This window comes from Pelophylax lessonae (genome assembly GCF_965119305.1).
Source record: "Pelophylax lessonae genome assembly, chromosome: 2".
Taxonomy (NCBI): Eukaryota; Metazoa; Chordata; class Amphibia; order Anura; family Ranidae; genus Pelophylax; species Pelophylax lessonae.
In genome coordinates, this window is record NC_138769.1 from 400,652,862 (window position 1) to 400,674,256 (window position 21,395).

The window sequence follows — 21,395 nt, forward strand, 5'->3', positions numbered from 1 at the left end:
GTGTTCTCAAAATATCTTGGCTCAAGAGAATGTATTTAAATCTCCCGTTGGTATATGAACCCTGATTGCGTGTCCCATTTTGTCCCCAACGTGTCCCTTTGGGGCTGTAGGGAATGGGGTACCTTACTCCAGCGATCAGTACTGTACACCTTTAGCAGCTTTTTACAAAGACCAGTGGAGATGGGTGGGTTTTCTTTTCCTGGCGGCTTGTCAAACACTACCTAAGGCCTGATGTCAGCAGTTCCTCCACTTTGCCAAGGTTAGGCACCAACTCATGGGGATTATGGTGCACAAAAAGCTCACCTCCTTTCTGAACGATAGGCATGCAGATTTACACCTGAACACCTCTTTGCTCTCAACCTGAGGACGCTGATGCAGCCCTCAGTGTGTTTATGTGGTGATCTCCCATTGGACTCTCCATTCCCCCGCCCCCCTCTACTTTTTGTTTTGGGCACTTATAGGCTTTTAGTCCACAAGCCTGTTTGGAGTGCTGGCACCTTCTCTTTCCTAAGGTTGTAGGCAGCCCTGATCAAGACCCCACGGGTTCAAGCAATCTCCTACGCAATTGTATATCCGGTTTTTGGTTGTATGGCTTACTTGGACCGTTATTGTATCAACAGCCACCTTGACTTACACTGCTCTCGTCATTCGCCCACTGGCCCATATTATCTTATGTTTATATGTATTACTTTTGATATTGAGATTTTGCGCTGTATGTTATTTTTGAAAATCTCAATAAATATTTTGTAAAAAGAAAAGGATTGAGAAAGGCTGAGCTAGATTAGTACAGGTTTGTGATCAGCAGTAGCCGCCAATATCATATAATTCACAGCAACAAGTCACAGCTAGTTTAGGCTGCTGCATTATATTTATGATCAATACATTTGGCATTGAAGAGGCCTTCTGAAAAGATGTGGACCTAGGTTTTAACCTGTAACATCTGCGGTGTCTGATAAGGTCTCTTCTTGCTGAGCCACCTGGGATGCCTGAGACTGGAGGAAACATGGGCGTGTGCTTACTGCACGTCACTTCCAATTTCAAGCTGTCTGGGCTGTGGAATGCACACCAGCTCTGGGGACCATCAGAGCAGAGTAGCAGCATTCTTAATGTATTAGAATGAGTCTTTATGGTGCCTAGAGAGAGCGGCACCAGACCCTGTGAGTGGCATTTTGTGATTTTTTTTTTTTTTTTTTTAATAGAGTTCATATGGTAGACCCCCCCCTCAGTGTGATTTAGATGTGAGCATTTCTACAGAAATATGGAGCCACCAATAGTGGTGGTTATTTGGAAGATCCCCCTGCAGACTTGTGTTACATTGATCAAAGCACTCTCTGACCTTTTTACTAAAGGGTCCAATATTTCTGCAGAGTGTGAGGAACACTGGGTAGAGTACATCTGAAAAGATACGCTAGCAGAGGTCAATGGCCAAGGGAAACCAGGAAGGGCTGCTGTTAAGCAAGTGTTATCATAGAAAAGAAAATAAATCCATGCAGATGTCAAAGTATAAAAATACTCAGGCTGCAACATGGGAGCAGAACTCAGATGTGATCTTACACACTGCAATATCATTGTGATCCCCATCTGACTATATCCTGTATTATAAAAGAAACAGGATCTTCCAGGGCTGGGATTACATGGCATACGATTTTTAAAACAAACAAAATACAGTGGCATGATTTAGGGAAATAAATTATGGCAGTTAAAGCAGAGTTCTAGCCTTTTCTGTGTTTATTAAAAGTCAGCAGCTACAAAAAGTGTAGCTGCTGACTTTTAATAAACACACACTCACCTGTCCAAGGATCCAGCGATGCGGCCACCCGAAGCTTCGATCCTCATCCTCTCCCTTCAGGGGCGCCGACATCATTAGTGTGGGCACCCAACTGTGACAGCTTGTGGCTACACAGCTGGGTGCGCACTGCACGAGTCACGCAGCACATCTTGAAAGGCCGGGCAATCTTCTGGGACCTGTGACGTGTCCCAGAAGATTGCAGGGAGAGAGGGGGGAGAGGAGAAATTCAGCGCTGTATTCCAGCAGCAGGTGCACCTGTAAGTGCAGTAAACAATCTGTTTGTGCCACCTTGGCCCAACTATAAATCTGGAGTTCAGCTTTAAAGCTGCAGTTTATATATGGATTTATTTTACATTGGTCCAGTTTGAAACAATGTAAGAATGCATGTGCTATATCTAGCCAATTCCTGTAAAAGCTGGAATTCACTGTAGCAGACTCTGCTACTACAGTGATTCCTGCTGGCTTCTGGACCTTGTGCTGAGTGGCTTCCCTGCTGCTTACTCAACACAGCCACCATTCAGAGGACATTATGCATTTTCTAAATGAATGCAAATAATTCTCTAATTTTAGTTGGAGATCATGATGTCACCACCACATCTCATCCAATCAGAGAATGCTTCACATTCACTGAGAAAATGTAAAAGGGTTTCTCTGAAAGGTGCCAGTGCTGAACAACCCAATGTGTTGACAATGGCAGCCACTTCTCATGGGACATGGAAACCAGGAGTAATCACTAATAGCGATGCCTACTACAGTGATTTCCAGCTTCCACAGGGATCAGTCAGGTATGGCACATAATGCCATATATAAAATTCTGCTTTAAATTATTCTAGTAGGAAACAATATATAAAGACCCTAATGATAGTAAATGCAACTTACATCATTTCACCGCCCTGCTTTACACTATAAAATTTCAAAAAAATGTTGTACTTTAAATGCATAAACGAAAAAATGGGCAATTGATTGTTGGCAATTTATAGCCAATTCAGCTTAATAAACATCTATAGAAACAAGAAATGTAGGTGCTAATCAAATGTTTTATTTTTCAGGTTGAGAAATATAATCTGGACATCATATATATTTAAAATGGAATTTGAGAGCAGTTTGATCTGTCACCAAGCCACTATGCTAAGATTTCAAGAATGATTCCAGTGTTTTGCATGTCAGGTGTAAATAGTTTAAATACTAATGTATTTGAGTGTGATCTTGTATGAATAAGAAACCAGTTGACTGTTTAAAAAACCCTGGTGTCCAGGGTTATTAGGGCAAAGAATTGGTAAACTATGACGGTCTTCTAAAATGGGGTTGACCATTTGATTTTAGCAATGTAATCTTTTGTTTACAAGAAGGTAAAGCCCCCAACACATATGGATTAAAGCGGAACTTCACCCAAAAGAGGAGGTTCCACTTGTTTGCATCCTCATCCCATCCACTGACACATTTGGCACTTTATTTTTGGGGGGAAAGCAGGTACCTGGTTTTGACAGGTACCCGCTCCCCCACTTCCAGTGAGATATGCTGCGGCAATCTGAGCTGGAATTTCGTCCCTCCTCCTTCCCCTGCAGTCTTTTGGGACACATCACAGGTCCCAGAAGTCTATGGGACCATTCACAAGGTGCAGTGAGATAACTGGCTGTGAAGCTGTAGCTTACGATAATGGCGCCTACACCCAAAGCTGATTGAAAAATCAGCTCAGGTAAGGACATCATTCGATCCCTGGACCAGTAAGTCTCCTTATATTTAAAATTAAAAGCTACAATATTTGTAGCTGCTGACTTATTTTATTTTTTATTTTTTTTTTTTATGCGGGGAGCCTGGAGCTCCTCTTTAAATTGTCAGCCTTTATTTTGAACAAAAACACACAAAAAAAACACAATTCAGAAAAAAAAAAAATTGGAGAAACAGCAGTAGATTTAGCTTCATAGGGGCCTATTTATTCAAGTTTATACATTCCTCTCCCACACAGTCCATTTTTTCACACCTCACTTCCCACTCCACTAAAAAATGTATCCCTGTACATCGATTCCCCATGCAGGAAATTTATACAGTACAAGCTTCAATAGGTGGTATCCTGCTTTTAGATTTACAAAGCGTGACAATGTGCTGGATTTTATATCCGACTTAACTCATGCTGTATTGATCTGTTTTGGCAGAGAACTTGAATTTTTTATTTTGTATAACGGTTTACCTTAAAGTTTAATATATGTTTTGCAGGTATTGCAATAAACATTGCTGTAAATGTTAAACTGTGTGAAAATAAAATTTCTGTCTACATAAATGTTGCTATATTCTTTCACCTGTTGCCATTGTGCTTTCTTGCTTGCTACAAAAGATAATACAGATTTATGTTAAGCTAAAAAGTATTAGTTATTATCTTTAAGACAGAAGACCCCCTGTATGCCCCTCTAAAACCAGTTTTACCCTGTTGCTAAAGCTGGGTAAATGTTGGGTGAAAATAGTTTGAAAAAGGTCAATTTGGCAGGAATTGGCTGACTTTCAGGCCGTGTCTACATCAACTGGTCTAACAACTGGCTTCTGTTGAATGGGCATGCTGGAAAACCAGCATCCACCCAGCCAGTTGCTGCGAGTGCTGATCAGTGCGTTTTAGCTGGGGGGGGGGGTAGCATACAATAAGACAGTGGGGGAGATCCTTACACTAACATTGCTTGTGTTAATACAGCAATCGCTCCGTTTTTTTTTTCGTTCAGCCCCCTGGATAGTGTGTCCGCATTCACACGCGAGCATTTTTCAGCTTATTTCCCTGTGCTACACCAGCAACATGCAGAATCCCATTCCTTCTAGTTGTCCCTGTTCACACTAGTGTGCTTAGTCACCCTATACTCAAAATAGTACACAAGGCTTTTATTTTGAGCATATCCTGGTGGTTTTGGCTTTAGACCGCAAGCACCTGTAAAAGGCGCTATAACAATGTATTTACACCCGAAGAACTCCTCCCCTCCCCTTGCCCAGGCCAGGAAACAAATGCCTGAAGCTTTATAAAAAGGCAAAATCCTCAAAATCACCAGGAATATGGTTGTCTGAGGTGAGAATGCAGGCTAAACGCTTGCCTTTCTTAGGTTTGTGATTCCCCTGTCCAATAAGTGCCTTAGTGCTTAGCAAGGGTGACTTGATTGAAAAAGAGTGTGGGTAGGGTTTAGACCTTAAGAAGTCATGGCAAAAAAAGGAGAGCTTTCTGTATAATAAAGCCACCAATTCACTTTGGAAGCCAAACCAAACAGGCAATTTAATTAGAAGAAGTATCGATATGTGCCATCATATTAGAGCAATTACATAATGTACAATGCAGTGAGATGCTGACAGCTGCCTTAGCCTCTTAACACATACTGTATTCCTTCATGTAAAGCTCTTCATGAATGTCTACATCAACTTTATTTTTTTATTTACCAATTTAGGTATTTTAACAAAACGGTCATGTCTTAAAACAGTTTTTAAGACATGACTTGTTCAACCTAAAAAATTCTCTCTCTAAGGGAAGGCGTTTGTGTTCTCTCACAAAAACCATTGCTTGTTGAGTTTACTGGGGAAAAGAAATAGCCAGAGGATGGACACTAAAGTGTGTTGTTAAATTTTGAATATCAGACCTGGGGGTAGCAAGTCTGTAGCATACGAACATTTAATGTATAGGGAAACAGTTGGCTAACAAAAAAACTGCTAAAGTTCCATTATTCTGCAGTCTAAAAATTAAAAATGTATGAAAAGCTATTTTTATTTTAGTCTTGAGATCTGTGAGGCTGATGCCAAAATACATTAGTGATTTGCATATAAAAGCTCATAATACTAAAGGCAGTCAAGTAAAATCAGACAATGAAACATTTTATATTGCATCTATCACTAATATGTAAGCGCAAGTCAATGCAAACATTGCTAATTTCTAGGATTGCAGCCATCAATGGAAGGTTTCCATGTGTTGTAGGTGGGATACTAATCATTGTACAGATCAGTGTTGTCTGCAGTGACCTAAGTGTTCCAAGCCACTGGTCTGGTATGAACAAAGTTTTTTGTGGAGGAAACAAATATAACCACACTGACTACATGCTTTCACAATGTACTTCCCTAAACACTTTGGGGAAGCCTTCAACCCAAGTGCTTTAACCAACTTTACTGTCCAATAGATAGATAAGTGTAAATATCCTTTTGGTTGCACAAAATATTATATTCCACAAAAATATAATTTTATGTATTTCTTAATAAATTAAAAAAAAAAATTGTCATACAGTGCATATCAAACACTAACTTATTTAAACAGTTGTCCACCACCTTGCAGTTAGATCAGGTAACTTCTGAAACATCAAGTTCTTTAAACCAAGTTTTACTTGGCAATCCTTCAGATGTTCTTTAAAATCAACTCTAGTGGTCTAGAAAAATGGCATAGTGGCGGCCAACATGGTTCCAGCTAAATAACTGCTCAGTGTATGTTGTAAACATCCTCCAACATTTTGATAAAAAAGTCAAGACTAAACTGTAGTCAAATAAATAAGTAAAACTTAGCAGTGAGGCACACTTGCTGTAAGGTGTTGAAAAGCTACTCGAATGTCTATTCTTTTTCTATGGAAAGGATAAAATTCAAAAACAAAAATTTAAATCTTTCAAAAATCATAAAACATCTGTAGTTATAAAGTCCTTAATTATTAAATGTCAGGGTGTTAGCATGAGTAACTCCTTCAGCAATATATTGGATTAACTTCACTGGATAATGTTATACAGAGAGGATTCAAAAGTTCTTATTTTGGCAGTTGTGATGGAAGAGCACTCCTCCAAAATAGCCGTTATAAATACAAAGGCTGACTGCTCTATATGTCTGAAAACCAAGCATTAAATTGTGGAAAGATATTGAAGTCTATAGTGAACAAGCATTAGTGTAAAGTTTCTCTTATTCTAGCTTCTCATCTCCTTCTTCTACATCTTTCAAGCTCAGAACTTCCAAGGTGCCTTTTCCTTTGGTCTCGCATCGTATCAGCTCATCAATTTCCCGAAAGCAGCCTGGATCAATCAAGCACACCTAAGTGAGGAAAACAGCATATTTTAAATCACAACATATTATTAACATACACAAAAAAGTATGTTTTTTTGTACACCATCATACATATGTAAACCATCATGGAAAAAAACATGGCTAACATTAACGTGTGTATATTTAACTTTAGAAATGGGTTATTAAGACCCTTTTTGTTATAAGGAATGTAAATAGAATACATTTAGACACAAACATACAGGGTAGTCTCAGAATAGTTTTTTTATTTTGTTCAGAGAAGTGCTGGTTATGTACTTAATAGTCTATTCATATTATATGTAATTTTTTTTTTAAGGGCACATACGGCTTCAGTAGCATATTTGGATTCATATATTGTTAGGTTTAACCACTTCAATAACGTAGGTTGTTCATGAAAGTCCTTAGGTTGAAGTGGTTTTACCGGGATGCCTGCACCTGCAAATATCAACCTGGTATCAAAAGATTTGCAGCCGGTGATTCCCTGTTCAACAAAAGCGATTTGAGGGGTTGGTTGAACAGCCACTTGATCACTTCTGTGGGCTGCTGCCTTTCCTGGGCTCTGACGTTTTATTGCGGAGCCCGGGAGCAATGTGACCGGCAGGGACAGCATCACTACACAGAGTGAGGGGAAATTATGTTGTTCCTCCCTCTCTGTGACCCCAAAAATGACAAAGATTTTGTCACTTCCTGCCCTAGCTCTTTGTTTACCCCAGATCTCTTCATAAAGAGGACCTGTCACGGCCCATGCTGTTACATGGGACATTGTTCATCCTAATTGAAAGCAATAAAGTTATTATATGAAAGATCAGACCATGTAAAAAAAAAAAGTTTTAGATAAGAAAAAAAATTTAAAGTGCCCCTGTCCCCCAGTACTTATGCGATAATGCAAACACAAAGGTACGTAAGCATACATATGTAAACAGTGATCGAACCACCCGTGAAGTATCATTGCGAACAGCAGAGCGAGAGCAATAATTCTAGTGCTAGACTTGCTGTGCATCTCTAAACTGGTAACCTGTAAAAGGCGTTTAAAGCGTTGCATATAGAGAATTTTAGGGACTGTAGTTTGGATCATTCCACAGGCGGAAGTAAATTTAAGGTGTGACATGTTGGGTATTTACTAGGGGTAACATCATATTTTACCAAAGAATTGGTATATTGTGTTTGTGTGCAATAAAATTCATTAAAAAGTATTTTTTCTGAAAAAACTGCATTTGAAAAACAGCTCCGCAAATACCTCGTATTCCAATTCATAATGTTTTCTAAGTAATTTTATAGCAAAAAAAATGATTTATGAGAAGTGTCAGAATTGGCCAGATATTGAAGTGGTAACATTTGTAAAAACTTTTTTTTTTTTTTACCCAAAGTGTACCCAAATCTTTGAAACACAAAAAGAATCATAAAACATGCAATGATTAAACTATGTCAAGCTGAAAACTTTTTTCTAGTGTGGGGCAAAGTGGGAAAAGATTACGACCCTTGTCTGGTTTTTACTGCTATTGGGGGCTCAGCTTGAATCTACCCTTATGTTCTATCCTATAGACAACAGTTTCACCATAATTCTGCAACAGAGACACAGACACAATAACATTTCTTAGGAAATCCATATAGTTCTATAAATTTGGTGCCATAGGTGATCATATTTAACCACTTTAGCCCCAGAGGATTTGGCTGCTCAATGATCAGGCCCTATTTTGCGATTCGGCACTGCGTGACTTTACCGGACAATTGCGCGGTCGTGCGACGCTGTACCCAAACAAAATTGATGTCCTTTTTTTCCCCACAGAGCTTTCTTTGGGTGGTATTTGATCACCTGTGTAATTTTTATTTTTTTAACATTTTAGGCCAATTTGTTTTCTGCTACATATTTGTGGTAAAACAAAAAAAAAAAAAACAAAAAAAAAAAAAAAAAAAAAAAATCGCAATAAGCGTATTTTGATTGGTTTGCGCAAAAGTTATTGCATTTACTAACTACGGGAAAGATTTGTCGTTTTTATTTATTTTTAACTAGTAATGGCGGTGATCTGCGATTTTTTTTGCGGGACTATGACATTGCGGCGGACAGGTTGGACCCCGAGCTGACATTTTTGGGGGTTCCAGTGACATCACTACAGTAATCAGTGCTATAAATATGCACTGTTACTGTAAAAATTACACTGGCAGGGAAGGGGTTAACATTACTGGTGATCAGTGGGTTAAATGTATCCCTAGGGGCGTGATTCTGTCACAGACATGCGATCCTATATAGCAGGCAGGGGCGTAACTACAGGGGTTGCAATCGCTACCGGGCCCCATGCTCCAGGGGGCCCGGTAGCAAACCAGTGGGTGAACTTCCAGGATCGTAAAGGTCACACTTGCGACCGGACCCTGGCATTGCACCACTGTGGGGAGACCCCAAGATTGCAGGAAGGGGGCCCACAAGATTGCAGGAAGGGGGCCCACTGCAGAACCTGCTGCGGGACCGTAATAAAAGGCCATGCAAAGAGTGTAAAGAGCCCCAGGATTAGTGGGAAGAGCCCTGGGCTTGAAGGTAAGGGCCCCGGCCAGGGGTCTGGGGGGCCCTTCATGGTTTCTTGCATCAGGGCCCTGAAGGTTCTAGTTACGCCTCTGATAGCAGGATCACATAGCCTCTATGATCACTTCAGGGAGAATGACAGACGGCTGTGTTTACATCAGCCGTCTGTATTTCTCCCTCAGCTACGGGAAATTGCGAGTGGCCGGCGGCCATCGGAGCCGCCGGTCCCACGCACTAACTTCCCGACTAAAGAGCGGGGGGCGGTAGCCGCCGCCGCACGCTCGCCCCCTACAGCCTCCTGAGCGAGCGACATAGTACTACGTCACTTTGCCCAGGAGCGCCTGCCTGCCGCAGTAAAACTGCAGCGGGCGGGGTTAAAATGTTTTAAAAAAAATTGACCCAAAAATCAATCTACTTTGGTTTTATTGCTTAATAAGTACAAGAGTGATCTAAAGCATTGATATTCGTTGCCCAGAGATTTATGGGAAGTAGGGTATTATTTCTGTTGATTTTCTTAACAACCCTGTAATTTCCCATTCCACTGGTTACTGCCCAATGAATTCTATGGTAAAGAAGATATGGATCTGTACTGTAGTGGACATATGGTGGTGCACTTCTTTGAGACTGGATATTTATTTTATAAAACTTAGGGGTACTGATACACTTATTTCCTCAGCACCTCAAAATCTGCTCTACTTTTCTGAACTCACGTGTTGTAGAACTGCTCCATGTCAAAGCTTTGATAAATGGAAAGAGAGAAAAAAAAAAATACTACAGTATGTAGTTAGACGACTTGTCTTGAACATGGCCTTAAAGGATAAGTTCATCTTTTAACAAAAAATAATAATTGCACATTTTTTTAATACGCATTTATTATTTTTTGCTTCTGAAGCCTGTAAAGCAGGGATATGCAAACTATGGCCCTCCAGCAAAACTACAGGTCCCATCATGCCTGCCTCTGTGTGTCATGCTTGTGACTGTCAGTCTTGCTATGCCTCATGGGACTTGTAGTTCTGCAATATCTTGAGGGCCACAGTTTACATATCCCTGCTGTAAAGCATTGCACCAGAGATCAGCAGATTGCTGGTGCCATGCAGGTCTCCTGCAAATTGGTCATGGTATCTGTGTGCCCATACATTCCGTACGGGCAAGCAGATACAATCTGACAGTAAGAGAGAATGAACTACCTTTAATGCTTTAACCTTTCACTTATAAAAAATTGTGTTGAATGAATAGTGTAACTGCTATTGTTTATAAAAGAAACAATATACAAGATCGAGACTGTGATTTTTTTCAGCCAGTTCTAAGTAACAAAAACTATTTTTCTTATCAAATCTGGAACTTAAGCTGGACCACTGGCCCTACTGAAGATTGGTGCTCGCAGAGTCCCAATGATGTCATGGCATTCCCCCTAAAGTAGAGCCATTTTTGTTGTATTGTGCTGCTAAAATGTCTTACAGAATATTAACTAGTAAAACTGGATTTTTACCAAAGTTAGGGGTTCCTGTTCATTGCAAGTTTACAATCATGCTACCTCAATTCATCTTTTTGTTTTGATTTACAGTAGGCTGGGTACATTTCTCTTTCCAGCCAACACAGTTTATTATTTTCATTAATGTGTGCTGCTTGATATGATGAAATCATCTAAAGAACCGGCTTATCAGGTATATCCATCACTTTATTCAAATGTATGTGTGTAAGTATTAAAAGCATATCAAAAGCCAAATCTTTTTGTAATTTGAATAGAATGGAATAGTGTGGAAACCCCTGGCAGATATTTCTATGTTCCTGCTGGGGAGATTCACTTGATTTGTTTTGGTGACCTCCAATACTGGGGCAGAAAGTTTTGGGAAAGCCAACATTTTTGCAGGGGTCACCAGAACAGAAATAAAGGGGGAAATCTTCCAATGCATACACCTGTTTCAGGTACAACTAATCAAAGGAGATTTCCTCCCAGCTTGTAGAGACTTGATTTTCTTTCCTGTTGTGCATCTTGGACAAGTGGAATTTCCCAAAAAGAGCAATCATAGAGCTAAAGAAAGCAGTAACTTTTGAGTAAAACTCTGCTTTAAGAAAAACTTTAAAAACATCCCAATTCAACTTGAATTTATTGTTAATTCTTGGATTTTAAATAAAATCCTAATTTTAATTTCACAAAAAAGGCCCCATTTACGCTAGTGCTATTTCTCCTGTGATGCGCTGCAAAGCGTGATAATGGAAATCCCAATATTCTCCATGGTACCCATTTACATAAATGTGATTTTTGAAAAAAGGTGCAGGTGCTTCTTTTGGTGCAGTACAGTACATTTTGGCACCATAAAGGTCTATAAGAACGCATGAATGTGTTTTTGGTGCATTTTTGACAGAGTTAAAGTGTTTGTAACCCAAAGAAAAAAAAAAAATGGATCCTGTTCCCTTAAAGCATGTTATGCACGACAGTGCTTGTGCTGTGTAATTTGGCGCCCCTTATCACCTGAAATACCTGGCTGATCCTGCCTGGCTATGCCCTCCCCCATGTAAACTGACCACAGTTTATCATGGCTGCTGAGCTCAGACAATATGGTCAGTTTATCTGTTATCCACAGCTCTGCTCTCCTGTTTACTCCTCTTTCCTCCCCGCCCCCCCAGTCCCTGCCTGTCAGTTCCGCCCACTCCAGGATCCTACCCCCCTGCTGCTCTCCTATTTACTGTAAAAGCATGCCATCCCCTCTGTTCTATAACACTTTGTGTCCCTGTGCCTGTGCTGTATAACAAAGATGCCGATTATACCTTAGAGCATGTCCCGGTGCTCTCGTGACTCCTGGGATCTCTCTCCTCGGATGATGTCAGCAGCAGTGCTTGGCCCCACCTGCTATAGCCGTCAGCTGGGCAGAGGAGAGAGCCAAGGAGTCAAGTGAGCGACAGGAGACGCTCTGATATAAGGTGTGATCTGCAGTTTTTTTCTTAAAGAGCCAGGCACAGGGACAGAGTTATACAACAGAGAGGATGGCATGCTTATACAATAGTAGGTTAACTACCACTTGCCTACTGGGCAATTTTACCCCCTTCCTGCCCAGGCCAATTTTCAGCTTTCAGTGCTGTCACATTTTGAATGACAACTACGCGGTCATGCATCACTGTACCCATATGAAATCTTTACATTTTTTTCACACAACTAGAGCTTTCTTTTGGTAGTGTTTAATCACCACTGGGTTTTTTATTTTTTGCTAAATAAACAAAAAAAAAAAAAGACCAAAAAGTATGAAAAAAAAATAAAAAAAAAAAATAAAAAAGGCTATAAATATTGCAAACAGGTAATTTTTCTCCTTCATTAATGTGTACTGATGGGCACTGATGAGGCAGCACTAATAGGTGGCACTAATGAGGTTAATAAATAATAGTCCCCTTACATAAAAAAAAAAAAAAAAAATAATTATATATATATATATATATATTATACATACACACACATACATACATACATATATACACACACACACACACACACACACACACACACACACGTAGATATATATTTAATGTGTGTGTGTGTGTGTGTGTATATATATATTTTTATGTAAGGGGACTATTATTTATTAACCTTAGTGGGGATCGTGTACTCAGCAGTGATAATTTATCACTGCTTGTTAAAGCGCACCAGGGATTTTCATACTACGGTAATCTCGCTTTGTCTCACCAGATTACAGGCGTCCCATTCACTTCTACACAGATCTCAGCGAAAACAGTTCTCCTCTGATCACCCTGGGAGAACTGAAGTTCTCCGTTTCATAAAAATGGTGCCAGATGTGATCATTTTCCCCGGAGAACTGCAGAGAAGCTAACAGAGAAGAAAATTCACCCGTTCATAAAAGTACACCAAAATGTGCTATAAAAAAAACACTTAAAATGTACGATTATGCAGCACTAGTGTGATCCCAGACTTCACGTGTGAAAAGCATACTGGTCTAAAGCCAGTTGCAAACAAGCTTGCATGGTAAATCGCAGCGTTTAACCATGCAGACTAGTGTCAGGCTGGGTCACACTGAATTTGGAGCGGCTCACAGCAGGGGGTCAAGTGGGTCCCTGTGCACCATTTCAGGTCAGAATTTCTGATTGAATTGGGACCTGAAAACGGACCAGAAGACGCACAGGACTTTATGGAAAGTGGCTCTGCAGCTGACATGGAGCTGTGTGAACCGGCTCCATTGAAAGCCAGTCACAATCTCCTGTCATGTGAATTAGATTTGTGGAAACCAATTTGCAACAGTATGAACCCAGCCTCAACGTCAGCTGTGAAAGGGAGCAGTATGATATTACTTGTGTTTTTTATTTTTTTTTAAATTTGAAGTGTCATATAGTGGCATTTCAATAATGTCGCTGCACGGCAATGACTTAAAGTGATTGTAAACCTGAAAAACACTAATAATTTATTCATATAGTTTAATAGATATTACCTATACAAAGCATTCAAGCTTAGTTTGGTAACTTAAAGCAATCCCCTTTTACAGAAATCGTCCCGCTCTTCTCAACAGCATAAACCAGACAAGCAAAAAATTTGTGTCACCACTCCCCCTCTCCTGTGAGCGACAGGCTGTGCTGAAGACGAGAACAGCCCGAGCCTCCTGTAATACAATGCAAAAGGAAAGGGTGGTTTGCTTTCCTGCTCTCTCTGACAGGCTCCCTCAGATAACTCAGCAATGCAGCTCCAGTGATTTATGACATAGATGGTAAGCACAGGGTTAATGAAGTGATGCTGATCTAAGTCTGCTGACAGCCGATTATTGTCCTAGCTTGTGAATTGCTGTTTAGAGCTTTATCACTTTAGGCTGCAGGATTCCCAGGACATTTTACCATTGCCATTGGTCCCTTCCTGACAGCTTTCTCCTGATTAGCACAGATCCCGTGCCTTAAGCAGGGCAAGCAGAGCGGACACAGTTACTTACCCCTGTGTATTCCCCTGGATGAACCTAGGAGATATGCCTACAGGCAAACAGATATCAGAGAGCGGTGACATGCTCCAAGGCTGGAGGGTGTATATAACTGGGGGATTGTGCGACGTCACATCTCCACCTATTATTCTCCAGTCCTAAGCCCCTCCCACAGACCTGCATGTAAGGAAGGAGGGCTGAGACAAGCTTAGGGAGCGATTTTCTGAGGTACACTTACAGCTGTATGTACAGTATCTCACAAAAGTGAGTACACCCCTCACATTTTTGAAAATATTTTATTATATCTTTTCATGTGACAACACTGAAGAAATGACACTTTGCTACAATGTAAAGTAGCGAGTGTACAGCTTGTATAACAGTGTAAATTTTCTGTCCCCTCAAAATAACTCAACACACAGCCATTAATGTCTAAACCGCTGGCAACAAAAGTGAGTACACCTCTAAGTGAAAATGTTCAAATTGGGCCCAATTAACCATTTTCCCTCCCCGGTGTCATGTGATTCGTTAGTGTTACAAGGTCTCAGGTGTGAATGGGGAGCAGTTATGTTAAATTTGGTGTTATCGCTCTCACTTTCTCATACTGGTCACTGGAAGTTCAACATGGCACCTCATTGCAAATAACTGAGGGTTTGAAGAAAAGAATTGTTGCTCTACATAAAGTTGGCCTAGGCTATAAAAAGATTGCCAGGACCCTGAAACTGAGCTGCAGCATGGTGGCCAGAACCATACAGCGGTTTAACAGGACAGGCTCCACTCAGAACAGGCCTCGCCATGGTCGACCAAAGAAGTTGAGTGCATGTGCTCAGCATCATATCCAGAGGGTGTCTTTGGGAAATAGACGTATGAGTGCTGCCAGCATTGCTGCAGAGGTTGAAGGGGTGGGGTCAGCCTGTCAGTGCTCAGACCATACGCCGCACACTGAATCAAAATTGGTCTGCATGGCTGTCATCCCAGAAGGAAGCCTCTTCTAAAGATGATGCACAAGAAAGCCCGCTAACAGTTTGCTGAAGACAAGCAGACTAAGGACATGGATTACTGGAACCATGTCCTGTGGTCGGATGAGACCAAGATAAACTTATTTTGTTCAGATGGTGTCAAGCGTGTGTGGTGGCAACCAGGTAAGGAGTACAAAGACAAGTGTGTCTTGCCTACAGTCAAGCATGGTGGTAGGAGTGTCATGGTCTGGGGCTGCATGAGTGCTAACGGCACTGGGGTGCTACAATTACCTGAGGGAACCATGAATGTCAACATGTACTGTGACAAACTGAAGCAGAGCATGATCCCCTTCCCTTCAGAAAAAGGGCCACAAGGCAGTATTCCAACATAATAACGACCCCAAACACACCTCACATATGACCACTACCTTGCTAAAGAAACTGAGGGTAAATGTGATGGACTGGCCAACCATGTCTCCAGACCTAAATCATATTGAGCATCTGTGGGGCATCCTCAAATAGAAGGTGGAGGAGTGGAAGGTATCCAACATCCACCAGCTCCGTGTTGTCATCATGGAGGAGTGGAAGGGGACTCCAGTGGCAACCGGTGACGCTCTGGTGAACTCCATGCCCAAGAGGGGTAAGGCAGTGCTGGATAAATAATGGTGGCCACACAAAATATTGACACTTTGGGCCCAGTTTAGACAGACATTTTCACTTAGGGGTGTACTCGCTTGTTGCCAGCGGTTTAGACATTAATGGCTGTGTGTTGACTTATTTTGAGGGGACAGCAAATTTACACTGTTATACAAGCTGTACACTCACTGCTTTACATTGTAGCAAAGTGTCATTTATTCAGTGTTGGCACATGAAAAGATATAATAAAATATTTACAAAGATATGAGGGGTGTACTCACTTTTGTGAGATACTGTATGTTCACATTTAAATGCATTAATTTATGGCAAAAATTTATTATTTATAATATTTGGGTTTTCAGCCACTGTGCAGTAACTCACTGCCATTCAGTGCGCTGCAGAAAATAAAAAATGCTGCATTTTTCCATACTGCACACAACATCAGCATAGTGGTGTGAACGAGACACATAGAAAACAAATGTGCCCTAGCAGTGACTCTAAGGGAACCAGTGCTGAAAAATGCAGGTCACTGCACTTCAGAGTCAACAAGCCTTAATTAATGAGGTCAGCAGCTCATCTTAAATTGCTACTTTTGTGTATTTTTATTAAGAGCCAGCAGCTACAGTATGTGTAGCTGCTGACTTAAATTTTTTTTCTAGGGTGAAGATCTTCTTAAAGAGGTTGTAAACACCCCCCCCCCCCCCCAAAAAAAATAAAAAAAATAAAATACACAACCCTGTAACATAAAAGGCAGATTGAGCTAGTATGCATACCTACCTTAGAACAAAGCCCCCGCAGCGGTGCTTATATATCGACTGACATTTTCCCTGGAGTTACTCCCGGGTTCGCGGGCTCCGGCGCTGGAATTGCCCAGAACTGCGTTGACGCCACTCCCGCACATGTGCGCGGGTGCCGCAGTTAAGGGCACAGGGCTCGGAAGGATTGGTACACGCCAAGGAGATATTTACACTATCTATAGATAAGCCTTTATTATAGGCTTACCTATAGGTAAATTTTTGCAGAGGAAATTTACTTCCTCTTTAAACTGTTGCAGCTGACTCTCCTCTGAGTCATTCAGCAGTGTACATATGGATCAAAGTCTGAATATAATACAAAGCAATAAACCAGCTACCTAAAACTTTATAGTAGCAGACTCACACTCTTCAGAAGCTGGTTGCAGAAGGATAAAGTGAAATATTTATATTTTAAGTGATAGTAAAGGCTTGTGCATTTTTTTTTTTTTTTTTTAAATAACAAACATGTTATACTTACCTGCTCTGTGTAGTGGTTTTGCACAGAGCAGCCCCCAATCCTCCTCTTCTCGATCCACTGCCCGTGCTCCTGGCTATTCCCTCTTGCTGAGTGACCCCATAGCAAGCCTATTGGGGCACTCATGTGTGCTTGCTCCTGAGCTGCCTCTGTGTGTCCATAAAACACAGAGCATGGCTCGGCCCTGCCTGCCTCTTCCTCCACACTGGCTGTGATCGACAGCAGTGGGAGCCAAAAGCCAATAAACTCGAGCACCAAAAATGTTATATATTGCAACCAGCTTTTCATTTATTAGATATGGTGGTTGGATTAGCTTTGTTTTTTCGTTTTTAAGACTTTCTTTCCTTTAATTTACCATGTAATTCTGCCAGTAACGCACGTCCTGTTCTAGGGTGACAATACTCATCCATTCTTTATCTATGGAGGACAGGAAATACAGTAGGGCTACACCTCCTCCTCTCCTCAGCTCTATAACAGGGAGGAGTTCTGTAGTTCAAAGAAAGATTGGAACAATGCTAACAGAGTCCAAGCATAGGCAGAGAGCCAAGAAAGTTATCAGCTCATTAGGTATCTGGCAGGATCAACAGATTTTTATTTTTTTGCAATTATATAATAGATACTGTATGACAAAATATTTTTCGATGGTATATTTAACAGAACAAAAGAAGAACAGTTCGTTATGGTTTCAAACTATACTTACAATTTCCAGTTCCTGGTCAAAATCTTCACTTTCAACATGCTTAATTAATGGTTTCAGCTTTTCCTTTAGTCGTTTACCATCCTTGGCAGGAAGGATAAACCTCAATCTCATTTGAGCACGTTCAATCTGTATGGTTTCTTTGAGCTGTTTTATGACTTCCAAAGCCTGAAAAACAATGCACATATATTGTAACATTGACAGTCTACATGCTACACTTTCAGATTTTTTTGTTGTTTCGTAATTTTTTTTAAACTCCTGAACAAATGCAAACTTATGTATTTTATGCTTAGACGTAACAGGTGCAATACAGAGCTTCATGTAAAGATAACAGCACCACAAAGGCTAAAGTGTATAAGTGACTCCCCATATGAAGATATACAGAGGCCTCTATAAAGCCAAATAAAGTAGTATACAGTTCAACCCACAGGTGAACAAACCTGTATCACAAAACATGTGGTTTCCTCAAACAGACATATTCTGGTCCCTAACAAATAAAAGGGCAAAAGGAAAAGGAAGGGGGGGGGGGGGGTGGGAGGTTTACAAAACAAGATAGAAAAAGCAACAATAGAGGAAATAGGAACACTAAAGCTCCTACGCCTATGTGCTTAACAGATCCATGTCAAAGTTTGATGGAAGGAAGTGCATGGTTTAGGGATACCATGTTGCTATATGTTTATCCATTTGGTAAGGTTATGTACCATGTCCTTAGTGACTCTAGTTTGCCCGGCAGCAGTGAGGATGAAGACCAGGGATCCTCAGACTACGGCCCTCCAGCTGTTGCAGTACTATGAGGCATTGTAAAACTCTGACATTCACCGACATGACTAGGAACGATGGGAATTGTAGTTCCTGAACAACTGGAGGGCCATAGTTTGAAGACCCCTGACGTAGACCATTAAATAGAAGAGTAGGTTTAAAAAGGCGTGTACTTGGGGCGGGGGAGATCCCAGCCCCAAACAACTTGGTCAATATACACAACATTTTTGCTCTGAATTACTTAACCACAGGACATGTCTGTCAAACTTTGTAGAAAGTTCCCCACTGTCTGCAATCCTGCATGTATGCAATGGGCGATCCTAACAGGTACCATATACCACTGTATAAGACCTTGTAATTGGTCTCAGTTGCCAGTACATTAAGCGAGCCGACTTTGGCATTGGCCCACATATCGGATCAATTCTGGTCAGATATACCCATGCCTATGTCCAAAGTCCACTGTTGTGTATAGGCAGGTAGCTGTGAGTGGTGTCAGTAGATCTGTATAGATTGGGAAGATCAGGCTCAGGGCTTGGGGATCACTACAGGATCTCTGTTTTAAAGGAGGTAGGAATATTTCACATGACCCGACATAAAATATTTGAAAGTTTCACGTCTTTCTGCAACAGTGGGAAATGTTAACCACCATTCACCATGATTAACTTATGCAATTGTGTGGCTTCTCGCATAACCCAGACCTGGAGTGCCTAACTAGATCCCAGACCTGAACAGTGTCCTTCACAATGAAGGATAGTAAAACAAGGTCTGTTCATAGGGTTGAGTTGTGTGAGATTTTGTATGCAAAAAAGAATGGGTGTCAGGACTTGACAGCTCTCTGCTTCATAGGACAACCTTATTTTGTCTTCTTTCTATTGAACCCTTTGCTCCTCCTATCAACTTCCTGATTTAATCCATGCATCTGCCTTTCCGGTTTGCCAGATTATTCTGCTCTCTCCAGTCGGTATCATGCTCCTTGCATACCTGCTGCTGTCCTTATTTTCACTACCACTTCTTACTGACCCTTGGCTTGTTAATCAACTACCCTTCAGTCTGATCAAAATTCAATTACTTCCGATTACAGACCTTTGGCTTGTTTACTGACTACGCCTTTGCTTTATATCTACATGCTATATTTGCTACTGGAGTCCGGCTTGCTCACTTCCTGGTGGGGCGATCCTTAGGCTTGCAACCTGGTACTAACATGCAGCAAAACACATCTCCATCGTCAGGAGCTCTGGTGAATACCAGTTAGTGGTTAGACCCTCATGATCTGCTAGGGGGATCTGGCCTCTATTGTAACAGAATAACTTTCTGAGCATAGAATCATACAGTGTGAAACACAGTAGTTATTGTGGTGGTAGTGGGGAATAAGTTATTGATGCAACCTAAAAGGCATAATTCTGCAGAGGCTGCTGGAGGAAGTGGGCCAAGGCAGGCCGACAGAAAAAGACCAAAAAGACCAGCAATTCCTCATCATGCAGCACAATCCAATGGGGTTAAATATATTTTGGCTTGGCTCTGGAGGCATCATGGGCAGTTTCAGCGATGTAGTATTGTATAGAGCTGGTCGAGTGTATATTATAAAACAGTGGATGAATCTAAACTGGATCAGTCTATTTGCTGTACTGATGAAATCACTGAGCCAGCAGCTAGAAATTTCATCCCACATGTCCAGTGATAGGATAGAAGTGTAGGAAGTACTAAAAAGGTTAAAATGACAGCTGTTTGTAGCAGATTGTAGATATCTGTTACAACTTTCTGTTAAGTGAAAATGTAGAGTAGGTTGTCAAGTGGATCTTCCAGAAAGGATACTTAAAGTGGAACTTTAGTCAGAAAATGAAGTCCTGCTAGAGAACTTCAGGCTGGCCCTTTTTGCTGGTATAGCTATGTAGGACATTAAAAATAATTGTCTATACGGTTTAAAATCCAGTAATACACTGTTCCACCCTGCTCTGCACATGCTTAGTTGCTCTCCCATTTTAGGCATTTTTAGGCCAAACTGTTGACAGCCTTAAAGCAGAATTAAACCCTCCTATTCTATACGGCCAAGGAAGCTGCTTCAGTTTGATCTGCAACTGCCATTATGCTGCACATGTGATCAGTTATGACACCAGCCATTTGATGGTTTGACAGTTTGGTTGAGGACACAAGGAAATGTGACAGTAAGCAATCCCAACATTCCAGGAATGTAACTGTTTTTTGAAACTGTTAAATCAATGGGTTGAGTTCTGCTTTATGTTTTACTGCTGATCAGGGGCTCTGGGCTTCAGCAAAATGGCAGATCCAGGCAAGTAGAAACAGGAGGATTGCCAACTGTAACACTAGCTTGTGTCCTCAACCAAACTGTCGAATGGCTGGTGTCATACCTGATTACATACATAGCACCAAATAAAACAGTTGCAGAGCAAGTAGAAGCAGCTTTCTTGGCTGTAAAGGATAGGAGATTTTAATTCTGCTTTAAGGCTGTCAGCAGATCAGCCTCTACAAATTTGTCAGTGCCTAAAAATGGAGAGCAACTGAGCATGTGCAGAGTAGGGCAAGACCGTGTATTACTTAATTTTGAACAGTATAGGACACTTTTTTTTTCTTTAATGTCCTACATAACTATACCTGCAAAAGGGGCCAGCCTGAAGTGATCTAGCAGAACTTCATTTTCTGACTAAAATTACAATTTAAGTATCCTTTCTGGAAGATCCACTTGACACCTACTCTACATTTTCACTCAACAGAAAGTTGTATCGGATATCCACAATCTGCTACAAACAATTGTCATTTAAACTTTTGAGTACCTTAGAATGTATACTTCCTACACTTCTATCCCATTACTGGACATGTGGGATGAAATTACTAGCTGCT

The 21,395-nt window shown here is 41.0% G+C and overlaps 2 protein-coding genes across 2 annotated transcripts in view; one reads left to right on the forward strand and one right to left on the reverse strand.

The window, feature by feature from the left end:
* LOC309547201 (merlin-like) overlaps nt 1–3,249 on the forward strand; it is a 116,123-nt gene extending 112,874 nt beyond the window's left edge. The window contains exon 19 of the mRNA XM_082246997.1: nt 2,839–3,249. Within this exon, the coding sequence (XP_082103123.1) occupies nt 2,839–2,874 (36 nt within the window). The 3' untranslated portion in view covers nt 2,875–3,249. The remainder of the gene's footprint in view (nt 1–2,838) is intronic.
* A 3,013-nt stretch (nt 3,250–6,262) lies between these two features.
* SBDS (SBDS ribosome maturation factor) overlaps nt 6,263–21,395 on the reverse strand; it is a 36,572-nt gene continuing 21,439 nt past the window's right edge. The window contains exons 4-5 of the mRNA XM_082247803.1: nt 17,784–17,948; nt 6,263–6,809 (exon numbers count right to left, since the gene is read on the reverse strand). Of these exons, the coding sequence (XP_082103929.1) occupies nt 6,681–6,809; nt 17,784–17,948 (294 nt within the window). The 3' untranslated portion in view covers nt 6,263–6,680. The remainder of the gene's footprint in view (nt 6,810–17,783; nt 17,949–21,395) is intronic.